Here is a 17095-nt window from a genome sequence, read left to right on the forward strand (position 1 = left end):
GAACCCGCCACCTTAGGTGTATGTGGCTGGCGCCTTAGCTGGTTGAGCTATAGGCGCCGAGCCGACAAATTAATTTCTTAAACACAATCACAAAATAAACACAGAACTTTTTTCTAAGTTTAACCTCATCAATACCTGACCCTTTACAAGAAGAAAACTGTTACCTGTAAGATAATAAGGTAAGAGGCAGCTGTGTCCAAATCCTGAGCCATCAAACATTCCTCAAACAAGTCCTTGGGGTTTCCAACAGCTGCAAAAAGGTAATTCCACAGGGCATACTCAGTCTTTCTGGCACAATGGACAACTGTCTGCAGGAAAAGGGGGAACTCCGTAATAAATTTTGCCACAGTGGGAAGGAGAGGGTCGGGAATGGGCTCCCGTGAGGTAGCTTCTTCTTCTAGGACTTCATGGAGCATAAGCTCCAGCACGTGGGGGAAGTAAGGTAACGCTGCGCAGGACTGGGCCAAGAGCAAGGCTTGCTCCCCAAGGTTTCTGACTAGAAGCTGACGTAAAATATGGTGCAGGTAGATCTGAGAAGTTCTCTCCACAACACAGAAAGGGAAGAGCACCTCCAGCTGTTCCCTAGTATTGTTCCGAGTATACAAAGAATCATAAAGTAAAGTGTCATTGACAGCACCGAGGACTAATGCGTCTTCAAATAGAACAGCCAGAGGGTAAATATTGATGTGGAAAGGCAGCATGATCCGCTGGGACAAGAAGGAATGGGGCTTGCGGTGATCCCTAGGGAAGAGAGGGAGCCAAACTTTCATCCCTGCACCACCACAGCTCAGCCAGAGAGCCTCTAGAAGGTGACGTTTTTGTTTACTTGCTCGACCTGTAGTCCAGACATTTTCAACAGACTGAGCGAGTACAACGGGAGGACAGAATGGCAGCTGGAGAAGGAGAGACAAGAATCAGGTTTTTTCACCCATTACATTTGTAGATTCTTAAGTTCCTAGGTACTAAGTTTCCAAAGTCTGTCAAAGGGATATAACAACAACTTTTTTTTTGAAAAGCAAGGAGATCTACATACACATTTAGAATCAGAGTTAATAAGAGTACCCTAACTTTCAAAGTTTGCACATTTAAATCTAAAAAGAAAACAAAAACCCTTTGAACTTCACCAATCTATCTTTATTTTCTATTAGAATTTGCAACTAAATGGGTGTGGTGGCTCACACCTGTAATCCTAATATTTCCAAATCACAAGACAATACTCTTCTCTTAAATTCTCTTATTCCTTCATCCTAATCCCATACTTACTTTCTTTTTTTTGAGACACAGTCTCACTTTATTGCCCCAGGCTAGAGTGCCATGGTGTCCTAGCTTACAGCAACCTCAAATTCCTGGGCTCCAGCAATCCTCTTGCCTCAGCCTCCCAAGTAGCTGGGACTATAGGTGCCTGCCTGCCACAAAGCTCAGCCAATTTTTCTATTTTAAATAGAGATGGGGTCTTGCTCTTGCTCAGGCTGTTCTTAAACTCCTGAGCTCAAGCAAACCACCCACCTCAGCCTCCCAAAGGTGTGAGGTACTATGCTTGCCTCTAATCCTATACTTTCTTTATGTTCAAAATGACTTGCATTTTACTCACAAGTTTCCTTTGGTTAGGGTTACTGTCCTTCTCCCTGATCTGAGGGCCCGACCTATCCCTCTGCATCATGATGAGCTGTCCTGCAAGGTTTAGCATAATGCTCTCTGCATCACGAGCCTGAAGTTTAAGAAAAAGAAATTAGATTCATACTAATGGATACATATATTTTCAGCATTTCCCCCCCAATCCATAAAGTTTACAGGTGAACAATCTACGATATTTACTGGGGTTGTACTATGTATTCTGCTAGGCTCCGTGGGAATACAAGGAGCTCTCTGGTTGTGATAAAAAGCTCAATATATAATGTATTTAATGAATAATACCAGTGACATAAAATTGAGGGCAAAGCTAAATTATTCTGGAAAAATTAAGAGAACTTTAGAAGTTCATAAAAATGAAATAGCATGTTACGGATCTTGCTGGCAAAGCTTGAATAGGTTTAAAGTAAGTGGGGCTGGGAGTGGTGGCTCACATATGTAGTTCCGCCTACTTGGGATGCTAAGGCAGAAGGACAGCTTAAGTCTAGGAGTTTAAATTTAAAAAGGGAAGAAAGCATAGCAAAGAAAAAAAAAATGAAGTGGAACTTGAAAGATGAGGAAAACATACCTAGGTGGAAGTGTAAGGGTTGGTTTTCTAGTTAAAGCATGTAATGTAAGTGAAGACATGGATAGAACAGTTCTGTTAGGAAAGTGAGAACAATGTGCTCAACCACAGATAATACGAGAACAAGCAGAGTGGTGACAGACATTCAAAGAGGACTTGGAAAGCCAGGGAAAAGAGCAGCAGGAAATAAGCCACTATTTATGGTTCTTGAATATGAGAGTTATTAAAAAACCAGAATTAATCAGAATGGATTACTGGCAAAAGAAAAACTTCATGGGTATTAACTTTAGGAATGAAGAAATTTCAACCAAATGCCAGAGTAGGGAGCCTTATACAATGATTTCCTATTAAATCCTATTACCCAGAATAAATTGTGCACATTAAAGCTTGAGAAGCACTGTATTAAAGTGAATCTCAGATATCAAGCCATTTTCACCATAAAGAAGAAGATCATTTGATTAAAAAAATAGAATTTACTGCTACATTGCTATCCCAGACATGAAAGGTAGAAAAAGAGCTAAATCAAAGATGATTAAGGTATTGAATTTAGGTGAGGTGCTAGAGAAGTTGAAGGTATCACTGATAGAAGATAATAAGAGGACTTAGGGAAGGGAAAAATCCAAAAGTTCCTTTTTATCCCCCTATTTAATTTGAAAGATTAATAAGCATTTCTAGCAAAAATGAACTAGAGATGAATATGCCATCATCGTAGCAAAAAGGCTGAGGTGTGTAAACTGAAGGAAACAGGAAAAGTTTTCTAAAGCACAGATTGGGGTTGGGGGTGGCTAAAGAACAGAGGGCCACACTTGAGCTTTTCAAGGGAAGAAGAGAAATGGGGAAGCACAATGCCATATAAATTAAGAAGTAAAGAATTTTAGGAGAATGACTATCCAGAAGTTTATTATGTTTCAGGTTTTGACGCTTGCTGGCTGAATTTAAGCTGCTAGTTAGCATCTTTTAGGGGTCAGTTAAGAAAACAGCAACCACCAATTGTATTCTAGCTGCAAAACACTCAGTGTGATAGAAAATGCTCTTGCTTACTGGCTTCATATTCTAGAAAGAAATGTGTATGAAGAAACTGCAAAACTAAAAATTTGGATGTCTGTCCACAATACATGAAAAACAGCCAGTAACTTGGAGGAAAAAAAAAAAAAAGCTTGTTGGTATGAGAAGGAAAATGGAATTTAAAAGGTATGTGGGAACTGTAAGAGTCAGGAACCCAGATAATAGTAAATGTAGTTAGATAGCAGCAGAAAAAGAAAAGCATGCAAACACATGCATCAAAACAGTATGACTACTTGGGGACTGGCATAGGGACAGACTCCTGAAATACTTCAAAAGATTATTTACTGCAACTCATCACAGTATGACTAATGTTTAATGTTTATAATGACCACCTTAAGTTTTAAAATTGTAGATTTCAGCTTCATTTCACACTAGTTCTTAAAACAAAAAAGCAACACTTTTCTTCATTGAGTGGATATTATTAATCCCCCATTCAACATTTTCTACTAATAATATTACAGGTGACTGCAATATCACTACCAGGTAATTTTAAATTTTCAGAAAAAGCAAAGGTTATCTGTATGCTCCAAATCCTAAATCTGAAGGAACCTAAAACACTCCCTCTCACCCTAAAAAAACAATCCCTGGCAGATAATTCTCAATGGTAGTTTTAAGAACAGGGAACTCACTCTCAAGAAGAGGCTATCCTATTAATGCAGTTCTCACTGTTATCACTATTTCAAAAAATCTTTAATATTAAATGAAGGTTTGCTTGCTAAAACATCCTTGGTCTTCCCTCCATAGCAGATGCAATCAGTCTATTTCCTATTTTATTCAATCTACTTCTTAATCTTCTCTTCACCAAGTTAATTTAAATACTTCTTCTGTGTGAAGGCTCTCTCAAAATGGTGTATACCTGGTACTACTGATGCCACTGATTGCCAACTACATCTGGGACATAGACAGCCCCTTTTTTCCTAATATGAAAACTTCTAACATGATCTAAGTATGATGAATAGTACAATGAAATCTCATTTACATTATTTTGAGTCACAGTTATCAAGATACTGCCATATTTGCTCTAGATTATCCCTTGTTTTCTTTGAAAGGTCTTGCAGAATTATTTTAAGCAAGCAATCTTGCCATTTTACCTCTGTATGTTCAACATACATTCCTAAAATATATGGGCATCTGTATAACCATCAATGTCAGTATCACCTCTAATAAAATTTACAGTTAGTTCTTGGTATTATTTCATATTTAAATGCCTCCAGTGGTTTCAACAGTATCTTTTAACAGCTGGCTTGAAAGACGGGAAGAATAGTTTAGGCTTAGTTTTCTTTTTCTTTTTTTGAGACTGAATCTTACTCTGTCATCCTGGTAGAGTGCCATGGCACCATAATAGCTCACACAGCAACCTCAAACTCCTGGGCTCACTCAATCATCTTTGACTCAGCCTCCTGAGTACCTGGGACTACAGGTGCTAGCCATGATGCTCAGCTAGTTTTTTCTATTTTTTAGTAGAGACAGGGGTCTCACTCTTGCTCAGGAGGTCTTGAACTCCAGAGCTCAAGAAGAGATCCACTTGCCCCAGCCTTCCAGAGTGCTAGGATTATAGATGTGAGCCACTGTGCCCAGCCTTAGGCTTGGTTTTATAGCACAGTGACTATCACATTTGCCTCTCAAATGAGCCTGTCTATTGCATTTGGGTGTCATGACTCTAAAGTCTTATTTAATCTAGAAGAGTATCTCTTTTTCCCCCTACTTTATTTACTTGTAGCTGTCTTATAGAATATCCTGCATTCTGCTTCCCTGTGGTGTAAATTAGACTGTCTTTATTTCTTTCAAATGGAAAATGACTCTAGACACTTAATTCAATTCAGTTCAATGTTTTGGCAATTAATTCTTCATGTGATCTTTATCTTGTATCACCTAAGGAAGAATATCACATCTTGTTTTCCCACTTTTGGTAATGGTAACATTGATTAACAACAACCATGACCCCTTCATTGTAAAGTTTCATTCAATAATGATTACTGCCTGAATTAATTATTTCCTCAGGGCTGTGAATTGGTAATTTTTAAAAATCTCACATTTTTCCCACATCTTTTAGCTACAATTCTTCTGTAAAACAGAACTTTTCCTTATCAACTAGGATGATCTGGTTACTATGAAATATAATTTTCAGAGGAAATGGGAGCTATATTTTAAAGTAAAAAGCCAATTACAAGTTTTTCTACAGAAAGGAGACCAAGATGATTAAGGGTCTAGAAGGAACATCACAGAAACAGAGATACGGGAATATTTAACATGCAGATGAGAAGACACAGAGAAGGGATAACCATCCACAAATAATTTAGGTTATCACGTGGAAAAGGAAGCAACTTTTAATATTTCTTAGTCCAAAGAGTTAGAAAACTAGGACAGACTGTTACAAGTCAGATTTTAGATAACAGCTCACTCTCTTTATAAAGTAGCTGAATTCTCGAAAACTGGATAGTCTAGTGCATTGTTTTGTAACTACTGTATGGAGTATTGAAGTTCAATGGAAGTGCCTCAATAGGAAGTAGAAGACAGACTGGAAGACAGGAATGACAAATAGTCTGCATAGAATTTTCCTCTGACAACGGGTTCCCAGCTGACAGTTTAGAAACCAATGGTATAATGGAAGGAACCCTAAAATAGAAGTTCTGTAACCCGAGTCATCGTGGCACGACTATATACTCAGTTTCTTTAGCCAGAAAACTATAGGATTATACTTTCCTTATAATTAACTAATGGTGGAGTTCTCTGTATTTTATATTTGTTCTGTTTCTTTCCATCTCCTTTTTCACTGCCCAAGTTCAGGCCACTAACTCTTTTCACAGATCATTACAGTGTCCTCCCAGCTGCTTTCCCTACATGAGGTTTCCCTCTACTCCAGCCCACTGTCCTTATAGTAAGAGAAAACAGAATAAAGCTTAGATGTAATAATACCTACCTTAAAGCACTTTTGACTTGAAACTGTAGTCTAAAGTTATCAATATTATCTGTAAGACACATATCCTTTCTCACATTTCATGTTCCAGTCACTCTAAAACTCCTCCAATTCCCTGAGTGTTGTCATGTTCTCTTTTGTGTATGGGCTTTTGCATTACTGTTCGTTCTGCCTGGAATTCACCAGTAACTTAGATCGTATCTACTCATTCTCCAGTTTTCAATTTAACTGGTATAGAAATCTCTTGATTGTTCAGACTACACCAGGTTTTTGTTATAGGCTCTCACAGGAACCTGTGACACTACTTTGTGGTGCACACATCATAAAAACAATTATATAGATAACTATTTGTTTAATTTTTTTTTTTTTTTTTTTTTTTTTTTGAGACAGAGCCTCAAGCTGTCCCCCTGGGTAGAGTGCCGTGGCATTACAGCTCACAGAAACCTCCAACTCCTGGGCTCAAGCGAGTCTCCTGCCTCCGCCTCCCAAGTAGCTGGGACTACAGGCGCCCGCCACAACGCCCGGCTATTTTTTGGTTGCAGCCGTCATTGTTGTTTGGCGGGTCCGGGCTGGGGATTTGAACCCGCCACCTTAGGTGTATGTGGCTGGTGCCTTAACCGGTTGAGCTATAGGCGCCGAGCCTATTTGTTTAATTTTTGAGCAGAAACCATGTTTAGTATGCCACTGCAACCCAGCATCTTCAAAGTAGGTATATTCTAGACACTTAGTATTTATTTGCTGAATAAATCAACAGTTCCTAAAATCAACTTAAAACACTAAAAACTGAGATGTAAACTCCAAAGAACTCTAATAATGGAATAGGGTTACCTGCTGTGGCATTTTCAGGGTAATTCCATTCTCTGTGCTCACTGATGTCAGAGTGATAGATACTACCAGGAAAGGGTGAGGAATGTAACGTGACATGGAGACCTCCTGAAGAACTTGAATACCAGCAGTAGTGTTTGGACTGTAAAAACAAAAGAAACCCCATACTTCAACAATAATGCTAGCAAGACTTTTTTTTTTTCTTTTCTTGCTATTAATAGTGTTAGATTTCATGCTTATGGATGACCCAAATGTTTTCTAGCCCCCCCTCTCTCCTCTCCAAATATCCTTCAATCAGGAGATTGGCAAGGTTGAGGGAATTCAAAGAACACAAATGGGAACGAGAAAGAAAGAAAGGGAATAAGGTGTAGAAGCAAAGACAAAAATATTAATAGAGATACTTAAAGGAAAAAACTAGTTGGTTTCTACAGCCAGAGAGGGTTCAGTCACTTGAGTCTGGTAAGATGTCTAAATTTTTATCTTTGCATTACTCCCAAATCACTGTACTATTTTGGCAAATACTTCATGGCTATTTAAACAAAAAACCTTCTGAGAACAAAATAAAACTCAAGAGGTATGTTCTAAATGCTGCACGTTAACAAGATGCCAAGAATATAAGGCAACATTTCCCAACAACAAGACTGCCGGCATTTCCTGCCCCAGACTATAGCCATCTAGTTCAGTGGAAATAAAAGTGAGTCTGCAAAGGACAGGCTTCCTAAGGACATGCTTCCTAAGAACTTCTTCAAATTTCCCTAAGTGTCTAGAACACTAAATCAACAGTCACTTATTTTCAAGGCTGTACTAAAACTTAGTATCTAAGTTTTATCTCATCCCAGAGTAGATTATTTTCAAATGAATCCAAGAAGATTAGCAGTGATAGTTTAGGCTATTTCTCTTTTTCATAGCTATCATATGAATATTACTAAGTTAAACTCTTTGCTTTTTCCATTGCTTAAAAAAATGAAAGTAAATATGAAGGTAAAATAACTTCTGAGAAAACAAACTATAGAGGAGAAACATGGCAAACACAAGTAAGACGTGACTTCTCATATACTATTTACTTACCCATCAGATTTTCTTTCAATACTGTAAAGGCATATTGAACAATCTGCTCTAAATACTATTACCATGTCCCGGAAGACACTAAGCAGTAATGTTTCTGCTTGTGCTTTGGTGACGTGAGCAAAAGCATTGTCTAGATTTGATGTTCGCAAGTATACTCTGAGCTGAAGAAAATAAAAATAAAGAAGATTATAAAAATGAGATGGCTACCAGGGATGACTAAATACTTTAAACACACTTTTTTCTTTCTTTCCTTCCTTCCTTTTTTTTTTTGAGACAGGGTCTTGCTCTGTCACCCAAGCTGGAGTGCATTAGGATGATGATAGTTCACTATAACCCCAACCTCCTGAGTTCAAATGATCCTCCCACTTTAGCCTCCCAAGTAGCTGGGAATAAGGCCTGCACCACCATGCTTGGCTAATTTTAAAAGTTTTTGCAGAGACAGGATCTTGCTATGTTGCCTAGGCTGGCCTGGAACTCCTAGCTTGAAGTATAATCCTCCTGCCTCAGTTTCCCAGAGTTCTGAGATTATGGGGTATGATTCACCACACCCAGACGGCATGCTGGTTTTTATCTACTGGTTTTCTCCCCCAAGTTACAGCAGTTGACAGACGATCTAAACTTAACAATGAATGGGTTATGTTTTTATTTTGGTGAATGAGGATCATTCTACAAATAACCAAAAAATGAAGTGATCAAAACTGTGAGTGCACTATTATGAGATACTCCTTTTAGACCTATGTGTTTAGAACTGATATAATAGGTCAACAATTTTTCAAAACAAAAACCCATATCCCTTACCCTCAGAAAGCAAAATTTTCAAATTACAGTTTGAAAATCGGTGAACATAATAAGATATTTTGAGAGCAAGAGACCACATTCATGTAACACTTAATATAGTATACTGTTAGAACTGTTCTATTTTATCAGTTATTATTGTTAATCTCTTACTGTGCCTAACTTACAAATTAAACTTTACCATAGTTATGTATAGAAAAAAATAGTTTGGTGCTATCCTCAGTATCAGACATCCATTGAAGGTCTTGGAATGTATTCCCTGTGGATAAGGGGGGACCACTGTAAATCAATAAATAATAAATCTATCTCTAAGGATAACTAGAATCTTACAAACTCTTTTGCTTTTAACTATATTTATTTTCAAACTTCGTAGAGAATCTCTTAATAGCTAAAACCCTTAGAAAAAGTAATCTTTTTTTTTTTTTTTTTTTTTTTGAGACAGAGCCTCAAGCTGTCCCCCTGGGTAGAGTGCCGTGGCATTACAGCTCACAGCAACCTCCAACTCCTGGGCTCAAGCGAGTCTCCTGCCTCCGCCTCCCAAGTAGCTGGGACTACAGGCGCCCGCCACAACGCCCGGCTATTTTTTGGTTGCAGCCGTCATTGTTGTTTGGCGGGTCCGGGCTGGGGATTTGAACCCGCCACCTTAGGTGTACGTGGCTGGCACCTTAGCTGGTTGAGCTATAGGCGCCGAGCCTAGAAAAAGTAATCTTAGAAGTCCCAATTGTCACTCCAAAAATTGAAAGAAATAGTAATAACCCAAAAAGAAAATTCTATTACAGGCAATCCCCAGATTACAAACAAGATAGATTTGATGAGTTTGGTCTTATGCTGAATTTATATGTAAGTTGGAATAGGTACACTTACCTAGTTCCTGTAACAGCCTCTGTTTGTAAGTGTGAATTATACGTCAGTCAGATGTGTATAACTCGGAGACTTGCTGTAATAGCCCCTGTTCTTAAGTGTGAGTTGTAAGTAAGTAGGCTGTTTGTAACTTAAGGCCTGCCTGGTAGCTAAAAAATGCTAAATTCATAGTTAAAAAATAAAATGTTTTGTTCAGTTTCCAGTAGACTATTTTCTATATAAAACTAAATTGTTCTAAATAGCTTTAAAATGTAAAAATCTATTATTTCTGAGAGAAAAGACTTACCTCTTCTTGACGATCATTTATATTATAACACGCAAGAACCATAAAATCATTCCACCAGGCTAAGCCACCTGTCACAATCATATTTTGCTCCTTAATAAAAAAAAAAATAAAAATACTTTAATTCTACTAATATAGAAATTATAAGAAAGTAATACACTTATGAAATATTCTTAGGCAGACCATGAGACCTCATATTATTTCTGTTTTTCTCTCCCAATTATTACTCTAGGATCTTTATTAATAATTCATATCCTATTTTTAAAAATAAATATTTCTGTAAGGAGGCAAATACATCATTCAAAATAATTTGGTATCATATAGCATCATTACTCCCACCTCCAACAGACCTTGGTTTAAATTCTGGGCTTTATCATTTGTCAAATGAGTGACTTTGAATCTCAGTTTTTCTTTGAATAAATGGTGACAACAGTGCCCTCACTGGGCTGTTATGAAAATGAATGAGATGATACGCATGAAAACATCTCAAAGTACCTGGTACACAATAGGCATCAATTAAGTGATAATTTCTTCCTTTTCCTTCTATTTGATTCTTACAAAATCCAACTAGTATAAATTGTATGCATGCATACACACATACATACATGTATGTGCTACCTGATTACAGGGAGACAGACAGCAGGGAGTGATTCAAATTCTGTGGAAATTTATTCTAATCATGTATGATTAACTAATCAGGAATGTGAAGTAAATCCTTAAGCTAAATAATATTTGCTGATCTCAATAAGAATTAAAAATAAATCAATTCTTCAACAGATTCTTTTATCAAACATCAAGTACTTTATCAGAATTGACTTTCAGACATTATCCAATGTCACCTTTTTATATTTAATTTTATTTTTTATAAGTAACCAATGGTTGACTTTCTGTTTTTTCACACTGGAGTTCTCTTATACTTTAAGAAATAAGTTATTACTTTCCAAAAGACAAACCTGGGTGATGTTTCCAAAAAGTTTCCATTTTTTGGTGAGTAATGAATAATGTGCAAAACCAAACTTGCCAACCACAGCAATATTTTGTCCAAGCTTATCAATAGCTGAAAACTGTTAAAAGAAAAACAAAATTAAGAACTCTTCCCTGCAAACCTATATACTTTACTTGGTATAAAGAGCTTGGTACTGTGTCAGGCAAACAGACAATTGATAAATGTTTGCTAAGTAAATTAAATACAAAATGCTAAATTTAAACATCCAAATATTTATATAGGTATAGTTAACAAAATTATAAATATTAACGAAATAGCAATGTATAATGGATCGAATACTAAAATTTTACTCTTATCAATATAACTATTGAAGGGCTCTTCTCAAAATGCCTCTTACTGTAAATGCTATCCAATGAAAGTCAACACCAACAAAATAACAACTCACCCGTATAGGCCAATTGCTCTCTAGATAGGTGCTGGAAATCTATGTAGAAAATAACACATCAGTTTAGTGAGACTTAAGAAATAAATTTAAACTTAAAGCATTAACTTATCACAATGTAAGATTCACCTTCCTGTACAATGTATAAGGCAACCCTAAATAGGGGTATTAACACCAGAACACTTAGAATTTATCATTTATACATAGGCCAATGTTTCATATCTCTTGTCTTAACCATTTCTTCTAGACAGCAGGCTTTCCTCTCATGTTTTTGTCTATTTTAAATACTGAACTAACATAGACTGACAAGAGATTTTTTAAAAAGCACCCACAAGGGAAGCCATGGATTATGCAGATGAACAACTTGGGTATGATGATATAAACCATCCTGAAATAATAAAATTACAGGCTCATTAGAAGTTTTATTTTTTAATGAAAATTTATTTACTTCTTTCATATTTTTCTGATTAAAAAAGCAATGTTTATAAAATTAAATAATATAAAAATGTACAAAGTACATTGTTTATTCTATAAGCAAACATGTAAGAATGCATAAACTACTATTTTTCTATTGGGGTATTCAACAAATTCATCTACAAGAAGTCTTAATATATCTACAGATATTAATTTTTTATCTGCAACATAAGTGGTATATTTTCCTGTACAGTCTGTCTTACATCTTTGTATATCTCTGTATCACCCTAACAGAACTTTTAAGCTTAAAGTATCCTCTAAGGGATATCAATGTAGATTAAAGTTTAGCTTTATTGAGACTGATGGCTCTAGCCTACTGATTAAATAGTTTTCATGAGCGCATGGTGAGAGTGGGGTGAAAATTAATAAAACTGAACAAATAGTCTTCTGTTCCTGGAATAAGAAAAGCTTCAGTCCATTCAAACTGAATAAATTAAAAAATGCAATTAATTTCATTTTACTCTAAGAAAAGTTGTCACATATTTACAAAAAGGAAGTAAATTAAAAGGCCAAGTAAAGTGCAATAAAATCCAATAAAATTGTTTGTGAAACGTGAAAACAAAAATTAAAAGCAATATGCTGAAAACATCTGTATTAACCTTTCATAATTTATTTATAAAACTATTTGTTATAGCTTATCTAGAAAGTCAACTTAAAATACAATTAAATCAATAGTTTTTAGTATAAAAACTAGTTATTTTTAACTAATACTGGTTTGTGAAAGACAACTTTACACAATTAAAGATAATAATGTCATGGTATACACTCGAAGAATGTTTAGCTTAGATCCTGATAGATGTACTGTACTGTTCAGACCAAATAATTAAGTGGACCATGACAGATAAAATTGGTTCAGAATAATGGTAAACTTGGATGGTGAAATAAAGTTGAAAGCAATTTTCTAGGAGCCTAGAAAAGAAATTCTTTTTGTCGGATTAAAGAAAAATAGATTTTGCTGCCCAAAGATCTGACATTGGTGTTAAGCTGCAAGGACCCAGTCTGAACCTCATTTTCTACCTCTCCAGTTACGTAAAGAAAACTGAAGATTTTTACAAATAAGCACTATATAGCTGAACAGAAGTATATCATGCACACCTAATTCACTTAGAAGAACCAAAATAGAGTGCTGACACTGTTCAAGAGAGAACATGAGAGTTCAATAGAAAAGTAAGAGGAAATAGCAAAAACTAGGAAAGAGAAGGATGACAAGCAGCCTGCTTGGCCAGAACCAAGATGCTGGAACTGGGATGATTTCTTTTTTGAGACAGAGCCTCAAGCTGTCCCCCTGGGTAGAGTGCCGTGGCATTACAGCTCACAGCAACCTCCAACTCTTGGGCTCAAGCGAGTTTCCTGCCTCAGCCTCCCAAGTAGCTGGGACCACAGGCGCCCGCCACAATGCCCGGCTATTTTTTGGTTGCAGCCGTCATTGTTGTTTGGCGGGTCCGGGCTGGATTTGAACCCGCCACCTTAGGTGTACGTGGCTGGCGCCTTAGCCGGTTGAGCTACAGGCGCCGAGCCTGGGATGATTTCTTAGTATGGTGAGAGGGTGAGTTAGCATCTTCCTTCAGTCCACTTTCCCTACTGTAGAGAATTTTGATCTTCCTCATCACTGAATCTAACTTAGGGAGTGGCTGGGAAACTGTAAGATGTAACTGCTCCAGGGAAAGAATTGGCTGTGGGTCCCATGCCCTTTCTGAAACCTGAACATTACAGCAAGACACTACTTTTGATCCTAGCTTCTAATAGGATCTATGTGCTATAGATTGGCCCCGGATGTGCCAGTCCTAGGTATTAGGGAAACCTGAGCTGTTGACTGAAGAACTGGGATTTGGGGGTGGGGTGGGGAGGCCTCTCATAGCCAAGATTGAGAAGTAAGTAAGAGTGGTCATGGGCAGCAGCCCCAGGTACTAGAAGTGGGTATTGTCCTCAGGACTTGAGTAAACTTGAGAGTGGGATGCAAGCTGCTGCAGAGGCTTGGTCTTGAGCTGGGTGGAAGCTCCTATGGCTCAGGGCTGAGTTGCAGGTTAAACACAAACTCCTGAGTTTTACCAGTCACCTGGGTTGGCTATGACAGCCAGGACTGGGGAGTGACCCTGGCTCAGTGGGGCATGAGAAGGACATATGTCCCCCATCTGCCCACCAAGACTGTGGCTGGCCCCACATTCCGTCTGGCAGGACCTTGGTAAGGTAGCTGCTGCCCCTCGTATGAACATTCTGCCAGGAGTCTGAGAATTGCTCCAGCCTCACCCATCACAGCTGGTACATGCTATTGAGGAATCTGAGTGCCTGCCTGGTCTGGCTCCACTCACTTCAATCCCCAACACCCCACCTAGGGAGTTGGAACTCCCTAAGACAAACATGACAGACTGTACCCGAGGTTGAGCTTAAACATTCTATCACTATCACCTCAACTGGCTCCTATCTGCAAGCACCGCCTGCTGGCCTGGAGGCTGGCACACACAGCCCATTGCAACTACTGCCGACATAAGCACATAGCCACTGGGATCCAGAAGAGCAGTACACCATTGCTACCACCAACACCCATGCCATACCAGTCACCTAGGGGCTTGAGAGCCAACTCACCTGCCTATTCTACTGCTATAACAACCAGCATTAGACTAAGCCACCTACAGGCCTAAGAAGCTGCCAGTCTCTAATCATCAAAAAGATGCCAATGTGTGTTGCCCCAGAAACAGGAAAAGACATGCATAGCCCACACCATCCCTACCACTGAAGCTTGAAGGTTAATGCATCTGGCACCAGTACAACTTTACCACAGCCTCCACAAATAACCAAACCCTGGCACAATGAGGAAACCACAGATACTACTAATGCTATCCATAGTTAAAGAAGTTAAACAGAGATTTTGCTACTGCACACACCCAGAAGAAAATTCAAAGGGCCCTACCTAACCAGCAACATAACAATATTCCAGAGTAAGTTCCCTGAAGACCCTCAAAGAAAGTAAAGGCAAATACAGGAAGAAGTGGCTGTTAAACTATATGCACAGATATCAAAATAGAGACAGGAAACATGAAAAAGGGAAAAATGACACCCTCCTCAAAGGAACACAATACTTCATCAGCAATAGGCAAAATGCATTTGAAAGCTCTAACAATACATTAGAAAAAGCAGAAGAGGCTCAGCACCTGTGGCTCAAATGGCTAAGGTGCCATACACCTAAGGTGGCAGGTTCAAATCCAGCCTGAGTCCACCAAAACAACAATGATGGCTGCAACCAAAAAAAATAGCCAGGTGTTGTGGCGGGTGCCTATGGTCCCAGCTACTTAGGAGGCGGAGGCAGGAGACTCACTTGAGCCCAGAAGTTGGAGGTTGCTGTGAGCTGTGATGCCACAGCACTCTACCTAGGGGGACAGCTTGAGGCTCTGTCTCAAAAAAAAAAAAAAAAAGGAAAAGGAAAAGTAGAAGAAAGATTTCTGAACTAGAAGACAGGTCTTTTGCAATAATCCAGTCAGACAAAAACATAAATAAGACAAATCTTTTAAGACTTTTGAGACAACATAAAATCACTAAATTTATGAATGAATTATTAATGTTACTGAAGGCAAAAAGAGAACAAAAGATTTAGGAAATCTTTATTATTTAATGAAATAATAGGTAAAAACTTCCAAAGTTTGTTGAGAGAACCACACATCCAGATACAGGAGGCTTAGCAATCCTCAGGCACATATAATGCAAAAAGGAATTTGCCATGGCCCATTATAATCAGACTGTCTTAAGTCAAAGTGAAAGAGTGAACTGTAAAAATACTAAGCATCTCTAGTCATCTATAAAGGAAACCCCATAAGACTAACAGCGGACTTCTAGGTAGAAACCCTACAGACTAGAAGAAAATGGGATGTCATGTTAAAAATGTTAAGAATTCTTGACAACTAAGAATTCTATATTCAGTAAGATTTACCTTCATAAATGAAGGATGAATCTGGTCTTACCTAATCAAGCAAATCCTGAGGGAATTTGTCATCATTAGACTGGCCCTATAAGAAATGCTCCAGGAAGTCCTAAAGTTAGCAGCAAAAACATGACACTTCCCACCATCAAAATACACTAAAGTATAAAACTCACTGGTAAAGCAATCACACGAAGGAGGAAGAGAAAGGAATCCAATGGCACCACTATAGAATTCCCCTAAACCACAATGACAAACAGTAAGAGGAAAAGAAACAATTTATAAAATAACTAGAAAACAATTAACAATATGATAGGAATAGAACCTCAGACAATATTAACCTTGAATATAAATGGATTAAATGCTCCACTCAACAGATACAGATTGGCTGCATGAATTTTAAAAACATTATCCAACTACACACTGCCTATAAGAAACTCATCTTAACTGTAAAGATACATATAGACTAAAAGGGGTGTGGAAAGATATTCCATAGAAATAGAAACCAAAAGTGAGCAAAAGTTGCTATATTTATAACAGATAAAAGACTTTAATTAAAAAATGCAAAAAAAGTAAAAATAGGCAAAGGCCATTATATAATAAAGATATCAATTCATCAGGGCAATATAACAATTCTACACATACATACATATATATATGTGTGTCTGTGTGTATAAATCAATAAAAGGTCTGAAAATGAAGTTTCCAAACTCAACCTAGAAGTGCTACATACCTCATTGCTGAAAATTACTATGGTCAGCTTTGAAGTAATCCCCTTGGGATAGCTATGCACCAACACCAGAGCCTAGTCCACCCTTCAAAGCAATTTTGGAACTCTTCTTCTGGAATGGTCATCAGAGCTGTCATTGTATGACACACAAAAACACATGACAATAATGAATGCCACTCAGCAAGACACCACCACACACTGACACAAACAAAGCTGTGAGACACTGATATCTTAAGGTTATATAGTCTTACCAAGTTGTTTGTACAGTGCTGTCAATGTAAGTGTATAGTAGCAAGTTCACAAAGTGAATTGTCAAGCCTTGTATGATGATAGCTCCAATGGCCATTCCAGAAAGAGTTCCAAAATTGCTTTGAATGAGGAAATAGGCACTGGTGTTGGTGCATGGCTTCCAAAGGGGAATACCTTAAAGTTGACCATAGTGATGTTCGGCAATGAGGAACATAGCACTTTTTCTAGAATGAGTTTGTGAATTTCATTGTCAGACAGACCTCAGTATGCCTCAAACACTGGAACACCCAAATCCATTAAACAAATATTAATAGACCTAAGGTGTGGAAGGGGGGG

At 37.8% G+C, this 17095-nt stretch overlaps 1 protein-coding gene across 3 annotated transcripts in view; it reads right to left on the reverse strand.

Annotated features, from left to right (window-relative positions):
* RIC1 (RIC1 homolog, RAB6A GEF complex partner 1) overlaps nt 1-17095 on the reverse strand; it is a 150252-nt gene that overhangs the window by 12144 nt on the left and 121013 nt on the right. For all 3 annotated transcript variants that reach the window (XM_003782896.1, XM_023508275.1, XM_023508279.1), the window contains exons 13-19: nt 11400-11438; nt 10962-11072; nt 10012-10101; nt 8070-8230; nt 7005-7143; nt 1592-1708; nt 165-893 (exon numbers count right to left, since the gene is read on the reverse strand). In XM_003782896.1, coding sequence (XP_003782944.1) covers nt 165-893; nt 1592-1708; nt 7005-7143; nt 8070-8230; nt 10012-10101; nt 10962-11072; nt 11400-11438 — 1386 coding nt within the window. The remainder of the gene's footprint in view (nt 1-164; nt 894-1591; nt 1709-7004; nt 7144-8069; nt 8231-10011; nt 10102-10961; nt 11073-11399; nt 11439-17095) is intronic.

Source organism: Otolemur garnettii, unplaced genomic scaffold (genome assembly GCF_000181295.1).
Source record: "Otolemur garnettii isolate 467f Iridium unplaced genomic scaffold, OtoGar3 scaffold00006, whole genome shotgun sequence".
Lineage (NCBI taxonomy): Eukaryota > Metazoa > Chordata > Mammalia > Primates > Galagidae > Otolemur > Otolemur garnettii.